The sequence below is a fragment of the Urocitellus parryii genome, chromosome 4 (genome assembly GCF_045843805.1).
Source record: "Urocitellus parryii isolate mUroPar1 chromosome 4, mUroPar1.hap1, whole genome shotgun sequence".
Lineage (NCBI taxonomy): Eukaryota > Metazoa > Chordata > Mammalia > Rodentia > Sciuridae > Urocitellus > Urocitellus parryii.
In genome coordinates this window covers 35,045,503-35,054,417 of record NC_135534.1, presented here as the reverse complement: position 1 = coordinate 35,054,417, position 8,915 = coordinate 35,045,503, and the positions used below count along the sequence as shown (strand labels likewise).

Here is an 8,915-nt window from a genome sequence, read left to right as displayed (position 1 = left end):
GACAAATATTGAGTTAATTAATATTATTTTACAAAATCCCAACCAAGTTTTATTTCTACAGGGCTAGAAATAAAGGTAAGTGTATCCATCTGTTTCAACTCCGGAAAGCAGAAACCACTCCTAGTAGGTAAATCAGAGGGAACCTAAGGATTGATTAACACAGAAAATTAGTCATTCAAATGCTAGAATTGGTGAGAAGCCAGACAGGGGAACCAAGTCAACCAGAGAAGAGCAACAGCAGAAAGCTCTGTTTACCCACAGAACTAAAGGGACACAGAGTGGGACTGCCAGAGACCAGAAGGTGAGAACACTCAGTAGAGGCTCAAGCCACAGCCAGGCTTTCCTCAAATGGCAAGAATCACACAAAGATGGGACTAGAAAAAAAAATGCATTCACTGCCAGGAAAGGAAACAAAATGCAAAGGTGAGCAATGCTCCCACTTCTTCCTTTCATTTCCTTACCTCCTTTCAGAAAAGCAAAAGCCTACTATTGGGAAAGGCAGCCTACAGAGGTCCTTTCTCCCACAAAACAAAGTTGGAACAGAGCAAGAGCAAGCCATGCACTTGACAGCAAAATGGCTAGGAACCAACACAGTAAAGTGAGAAACGAAGAGTAGTGTTTTAATTGGTTCATCAAAAGTATATTAGTGCCTACTGTGCATTAGAAATTATTTATTTGGGATACAAAGATGTGTAAGAAAGAGTTCCACATCCTCATCAGCAGAATTTTTCAAAAAACCTTGAAGAGACATTGAAAAGACAATGACATTAATTCGTAAATATTATATATATTTTTAATATGGTTACTGCTTAATAAAAAGTAGCTATTAATATTTTAATTGCATAATGAAGAAACTCATACATTAGTCATTAAAACTTGTAAGTTCATGTAGTCACACAGATAATACTTTGTGAATACAAACAGGCAGCATGAAAAGATTTTGTTTACAATCTGTGATATTACCAAGAGTTACAGCAATATTTCTTGAAAAATACTGAAATTGTTTATAGTTTTACAGGAATCATGAGTGTCTTTCATTTAATCTGTACTATGTAAAATTTAATTATTCATTCTATAACAGAAGATATACTTTCTTACCAACTGCTGAAAGGTTTCAAAATATTCAAAATATTCATGATATTTACTTACATAGATATTTAATTAGTACTTAAAATGTCCAGATTATGAACTAGTACTTACAGCATCTAGTATTATGGTGAATCTTGTCTTTGTCAATATATTTGATAAAAATCATAAGTCTGGATAAACAAACTTCTGTAACCCATGTACCTGAACCATGCTGTTAAATCAGTCCAGAGAAAAGTACACATACATGCTAAGGAGTCCCATGTTAAATTTTTTTACCATAAACCTCTAGTGGGGCCTTCACACTACTAAGCAATCACATTATACACTGCAAATTCAGTCCCTCTCCCAATCTCTAACAACCATTTCAAATCTTTTCCTTTTCCCAAATTCTCAACAACTCCCTCATCCTTACTCTCTAGTGATGACTTTATTTCTTGTTTTACTGGGAAAATGAAATAAATCATAGGCCAGATTTCAGAGCCTATCTTTTTACCCACCAGCATCTGTACCGACCACAGTTGCCAGCATACCAACACCTGCATTTATCACACCTGCCCATCCACCAGCATCTGCACCCACCACACCTGCCCCCACACCAGCATCTGCATTCATCACACCTGCTGGCCCTCTGACATCTGCACCCATACCTGTCCCCTCAACAGCATCCAAGTTCTGCCTTCCTGCCCAATACTGAGATAATCTCTCCATGGTCTTATCTAAAGTCAATCCCTCCTCTGTGCTCTAAAGCCTTTCTTATCTCACCTCTTCAAGAGCACTTCAGAATTCTCCTCTCTGCCTCTGACATCATAACTTTTTACTTTGTTCAATCATTCCCATCACCATACAAACAGGCATTTATTCCTCCCATCTTAAAATTAAAATCAAAAGAAAATTATTTTTATCCTACTTCCATATTACCCAGCCACTCATTTCTTTACTTGGCTTCTGTGATACCACATTCTCTCAATTCCCTACCTTCCTCAGTGACCCTTTTCAGTCTTCTTCAGAAAAGGGAGAGGGACTTCATTGCATCTGATTTCTTAATATTGGAGTACACCAGGCACAATTCAACATCCTTTTCTATCTGCTCTTCCTCCCTTGATAATTTCGTTCAGGCTTATGCCATTGACTCCCAAATTTATACCTTCAGTCAATATATTTTCCCTAAAATCCAGATTCAGCAATCTACTTGGGTATATCATAAACACCTCAAGCTCAACTGTCCAAACCAAACTCCTTATTCTTTCCCTAAGCTTGCTACACCAATTCCATGTCAGTTGGGATAACTTCATCCGTCCATTTACTCAAACCAGAATTTTTATATTCAACCTTATTTTTTTCTTTTTCTCATGCCCAACATCTACCCATCAGAAATTTTGTTAGATCTTCTTTCGAAATAATCCAGAGTCATATCATGTCTCATAAGCTCCATCGCTGCCACATCAGTCTCAACAAACATCATCTCTCACTTAGGTTGTTGCAACAGCATCCTAATAGTCTTTGTTTCCATCTTTGTTCCTCTACATGAGCAATGCTGCAGTCAGAGGGAGACTTTTAGATCTAATTCAGATCATATCACTCCTCCATTCAAAATCCTGCAAGGCGTTCCTCAACACATACAATAAAAACCAAAGACTCTACATTGGCCTAAAAGTGGGATAGTAGGAGCAAATGTGACTCCATTTTGTTTTATGACTTCATCCTGTAAAACAACCATGCCAAGTAGAAGAGTCATGACCAGGGCAAGATGTTCTTTTCCTTTTGCTATAGAAACCTTTAAGAACAGGGAACTACCTAATTGGGCATTGTTTCTGTTACTAGGGTAACGGGGCTCTGTTTCTGTAACTGGGGTGACTGGGATAACTGTGATTGGTTAGGCTTCCCTCCGCTTGACTGCACTGTCCCGCTTCTGTAACCTGGCTTGCTTGCATTGGCCAGACCCCCTGAACATCCCTTTTGCAGTTTTCAGGCTTATAAGGAGTGACCTTGCAATTGTTCAGGGCTGATCAGGGGAACAGCTTTATGTTCTGGTCAGCCGCCACCGGTATGCTTCAATAAAGGCTTGATTCGATTATACGTGAGTAGTCTGGAAGTCAGTTTATGAAACCCTGGGACAAAGCTTTAACTATAACAAAAGGTCCCACATGATTTGACTTTTGTTCTAGTTCCGACTTCATATCCTATTATTTCTACCATTGGTCTTCTATTCCAGTCACACTATTTAGTAAATAAATATTTTTTAAACAAATCATCCTCATTTTCTAAGGAGCTCATAGTCTACTGGAGAAAACAGATGTATGTAAATGATTATAAACAGAAAAAAAATGATTGAAGCGCTCTCTCTCTCTCTCTCTCTCTCTCTCTCTCTCTCTCTCTCTCTCCTGCCATCCTAAACTTTGTCAGATGAAACACCTTTGGATGTTAAAAGTTGGGGAATTTTTCATGGGTGGAGTTGATGTTGGGTGAGATGGGGTAAGCAAGCAGAAAAAACATCACATGCAAATATCTGAAGGAATGAATCAACAGCATATCTAGAGAATCATAATAGGTAGAAAGCTCTTTCTAAATCACCAAAAAAATCAGGATTAAGATTAGGAGATCTGGATATGGGAGGTAAAGAAATATATAGTTCACAGTTTATATAGGAGTTAGATCCTGAAACGCTTTCTATTTGCTTATTTCTTCCCTCACAGATTTCATTCTGCTCTTGGAACCATTTACTATTAACTGTATCTTTTTGATGTGTATCCTCAACAAGACCAAAGCAATCCTTGAATAGGGTTCTGAATTCCCCAAGTTGAAGATTATAAAAAAAAAAAAAAACCTAGAGTCATATTTAATTTGACAAGGTCAAGGAGTGGGTGTGCTACTATATCAAATTTAATTTGTACAAAATCAACATCTCTGATAACATTATTTTTCTGATCTACTGCGTTTAGACTACCTTAGTAAAAGCTTGATCTCCCTGTCTATCTAAACACCGTTTCACTTACAGCAAGCTTCAGGTTAGCATTGATCATATTAATACCCAAGAAATCCACAAGGTGTTAGTTGCACATGATTTTGTATAAAAGGTGAACTGAGACTTGACTTAGTCTACAGCTTACCCCACACAAGACAGAAACAACCACAGGTGAGTCTTGGCATTCACAGTTATCAAGTGGGAATGGCTATTTTTTAAATTACTGGTTTTTCAGGACCTAGAGAACAAATTAAAGCTTTATGCTACTGCCATATAGAGAGTTTATGCTTGTCAGCCTGGTTTCCTTAATATGGCTAATATATTGTAATCACTGTTAGCAAGCAATTGACTTTATAGACCAATTTTCCTGGCATCTGAAATAGTTTTATTTTAAACAAATGTAGGCAAAAGCAAATAACAATATTTGTGAGACACTAAAAAATGAAGAAATCATTGTGTTGTATAAAACTGTTTTTTCTTTTTAAACAAAACTAGTCTTTAAAAATGTTAATGAAAAGGCAAAGATGATGAACACAAGTTACTTGCTTTAATCACTTTAAGATGGTCAGCCATAATATACTGTAATCTTTAAATGCCATTTTGCTTAAATCATTATGTTGAACTTTGATTTACAATGTCTTTGTACTTTACCAAAAAATGAAGGAGGAGGAGAAGGATTATTGTCCTAAGAAACAAAAAAAAATAAAATAAAGGGGAATTCTTGCTAAAGCAAACATGATTGGGGGAGGTGGGTTAACTCATTACTTTTGATTTGGTCAATTTACACAGTGATTTTAATTCTTTGGTTTCTTGATTCCTGATGGGCTTTGGCTGTTTGCTTCTCAGTCCAGGATGAAGTCAGTCCAGTTTTGCTTCCTTTTCTGTTGCTGGAAAGCAATCTGCTGCCAAAGCTGTGAGCTAACCAACATCACCATTGCAGTGGAGAAAGAAGAGTGCCGTTTCTGCATAAGCATCAACACCACTTGGTGTGCAGGCTACTGCTACACCAGGGTAGGTCCTGCACCTTGCTGGAAGTGAGGGAGTTGAGGGTCTGCATGAGGCAAGCTTCATTAATTCCTACCTAATAGATATTTCATGTTTCCTAATTAACAGCCATGAGTCCTTTAGCCAAGAGTGTCTGTGCTGTGATTGAAGTTAACGACCATGATGTAAATTTTGGGATAGGATTTAATTTAAATAAATTTAGAAAAGCTTTAGAATTAATCTGATAAATTTTGTAATGTATCAATTCTACATTTCAAAAATATTAAATGAAGCATTTCTACTAACTGTAGTTTCTACATTTCATGTGTAAAGAGATAAATACAGAAACACATATTTAATCATAAAGGACCTTGAATATTCCTCAAAAGGCAATTTTTGTAATTAAGGCCCTATCTTTGCTGTAGAAACAGTACCAAAATATATTTCCAAGTTATATTAAAATACAGCCACATTATAAAAATTGTCATTTTGACCTGCTTAAATACAATTTCAGCAATACTACTCCCTTTATACCCCTGAGAAAACCAAGACACAGAGCCAAACTAAGCTGCTAGTTTGAATGTGCATGGCTTTGCATTGATCCAATTAAAGAAGTAATTTCCACTTGTTTTCTTTTTTCCCTGTAGCACCTGGTTATCTATGCAGGATTTCATTCTATAAACTGAAATTGAAAATACCAATATTTTAATGAAATATATTTTATTTAATGGTACATAAGTTTGATCAATCAAGCTCTATTCATGCACAATTTATTGTACCTCCTTGGGATATAGACTGGGATATTGATTTTATTGAAATAAATTAAATAGCAGCCCCACATTCTCCCCTCAGTACCAATAAATTTTCCACTGGAAAGTGCTAGAACAAAAAATTTTTGCAAACTTTGTGTCTTTTGAAACTAAGAACCCTGCAAAGTATACAGCATTTAAGAGATGAAAATGTCTATGAGGCAGTAGAATATTTAATATCTTACATGAGCCTTCACAAACACATTAAACTAAACACTAGCATTCATATTATATCCTTTTTAACTTTTTAAAAAATATATCAGGACAATGTATTTGGAAAAATGCTTTCTGAGAAATTAAACTTCAGTGAATATGGTTTAAGTTGTCATTAATATGGCTTTCAATTAAATACTAAAAGACAACTTAAAATTCTAAGTCATATTTCCTTTTTCATCGTTTTTCTTCATTGAGATTCAAAGTTCCTTTACATTTTGAGAAAGAATTAATATAGTCATACAGATTAAGAAAAAAAATAACATACTTTCCAAAGCAATCTGAAAATGTGCTATAATAGGTCATTTCTGAAGTCATATAGATTTTAATGGGTAAATGTGAGAGCATGCAGTTTTAAATACCGTGACTGTCTCATTTCTATCTCCTCAGGATCTGGTATATAAGGACCCAGCCAGGACTAACATCCAGAAAATATGCACTTTCAAGGAGCTGGTGTATGAGACTGTGAGAGTGCCTGGCTGTGCTCACCACGCAGACTCCCTGTACACATACCCAGTGGCCACCGAATGTCACTGTGGCAAGTGTGACAGCGACAGCACAGACTGTACCGTGCAAGGGCTGGGGCCCAGCTACTGCTCCTTTAGTGAAATGAAAGAATAAAGGACAGTGGACATTTACCCTTGTCCTGAAGGACCAAGACACACAAAATACCTGTGTGTATGCACCATCCAGGCTGCAACACTGGGCCAAGGACGTCAGACCCCACCGATCCCTGCTGTCCTGGCAGAGGGGGAGGGCAAGCTCCAGGAACTGAGGGTCAGCCCTGTATATCTAGGTCTGATTCCATATGTTTTATTCAGTCTTAACTCACAGATTTTGTGGGGTTTTTCTCCTCAATAATCTTAGGCAGTTCCTTCCTTTTAGAGAGAGATACATAAATCCAGAAGAGGGAATGATGATGAAAATGGGTAAAAAGAACCAACTGCCACACAGTCTTCTGCTGGACTTTGGGACCCTCAAGAACAAGGCCAGCATATTCTTTGTAGCCTCAATGTCTAGTACTTGCTTGGAACCTAGTGAGAAACTAGACAATAGCTTCCTGAAGGAAAGTAATAAGATCAGAAAAAGGAAAAGATCAGAAAGTAGTAAGATCAGAAAAGTAGGAAGAGGCTGCTTGAGGCAGGTTAATGAAGCTGCCACCAGCAATGCCAATCCATAGCAGTGGGGGTATCAGTTGCACCTCAACTCTTTGGGGACACATAGAGTATTGAGATGGGATGTATCTCTGAATTGCTTAATGCAGGTTGTGGGTAAGAGAGCTCCGGATTTTAAGACAATTACTACCATGATCTTCAATTAAGGGCAAAAGCAAGAAATATTAATTTGGGGTTGTGGAAAGTAGCACATATCTTTTCATTACTTTAAAAAAAAATGACCAATTCTGCTAAGGTCCTACAATACTCGGAGTTTTGGGTTAGGGAAAAAAAAAGAAACAAAATGCATCGCCCTGCCCTTTGTAGGATCCCCTCATTTGAGGGGAGAAGGGATTTGGAATTTCAAGAACTGAATAAATATATTTAACTTAAGTACAAATACATTTGAATAAAGAAATGGCTCTTTGAGGAAGAATTAGCAGTGTAGGGGGGTAGGGGAAAGCTGTTTTCTAGGAGCATCATTCTGCCAGCCTTCTCTTTTGTCTATTTTCTATGAAATCTATGATGTCTTTCAAGAGGGTTTATATTGAAACTTTCATAAGTTGATTTCTCCTAAAGATGTCATAACTCCCTCAGTTATGTACTTGTTTCACACTCATGTTTAATTTAATTAAACCTTTTTAAAATAAAGATGCTAGCTACAAGAATCAGAGATTTGGATTGTTTTATGTACAAAAAAAAAATACTGTTATGTCTATATGTTTGTAATACTAGTAGAAAAATATCTTCATAGATCATTCCCAGTACTTCTGCAAATATTATATGTCCTCATATTTGGAAATATTAAAAATAACTTTTTGCATTTCTAAAAGCATTTTGTCATTTTCATCATTTTTAAGTCATCTTTGATAAAATGGAGAAAAAAAAGGCTTAGAGAGAATCTCAGAGTGGGCAAAGACACTGGACATTCTCCAGTTCATTTTGTGAATTTTTAAGATGAAAAAATTAAAGCACTATGATGTTTATTGACCCAGCCAAGATCATTTTCCTAGACTTTCTTAGACTGGTTAGATTATAAACAACAGAAATTTATTGCTCACAGTTCTAGAGACTGGGAAGTCCAAGATAGAGGCATCAGGAGACTTGGTGTCTGGTGAGGGCGCACTCTGCTTCAAACAGGGCACCTTCTCACTTCATCCTTACACAATAGAAATGGCAGAAGGCTCCCTAGAGTCTCCTTTATAAGAACATTAATCCCAGTCACGGGGGCTCTGTTGTCATAGCCTAAAAACCTCCAAGAGGCCCCACCTCTTAATACTACCCCAATGGAGATTAGGTTTCAACACATGGATTTTAAAGGTATATAAACCTTCAGACCAAAGCAGTCTCGAAGACTGTTCAAGGCAGAACCAGGATTAGAACCCTAGCCTTCCAGCTCTTGGCCCAGCTCTCCTTTGACTATTTTTCCACACTGAGAACTCATTTTGGCAAGAATTGAAGCAGAACTGTATGTATATTGGCAATGGCCTTCCAAATCCAGTATTGTGTGTGGCTTTTAGCTATATTCTCAACAACATATTGACACATTGAAATTAGGGTTATATTAATAAAGTTTAATAAGATGCTTTAAATTGTAGCATAGACTTTTGCTTCTCCCTGTAGTTTTGGAGATCAAAATAATAAGCCTTCCCACTGGAGACAATAAGAGCAATGGCTCTAGGTTGTATAGTCTCAATCATCTTA

At 36.9% G+C, this 8,915-nt stretch overlaps 1 protein-coding gene across 1 annotated transcript; it reads left to right on the top strand.

Moving 5' to 3' along the window:
* The first annotated feature begins 4,903 nt into the window (after positions 1–4,903).
* Fshb (follicle stimulating hormone subunit beta) lies at positions 4,904–6,678 on the top strand. Its single transcript, XM_026405161.2, has 2 exons — positions 4,904–5,062; positions 6,448–6,678. The coding sequence occupies exons 1-2, from the start codon at positions 4,904–4,906 to the stop codon at positions 6,676–6,678; spliced, it is 390 nt and encodes a 129-aa protein (XP_026260946.1).
* Positions 6,679–8,915: the final 2,237 nt, after the last annotated feature.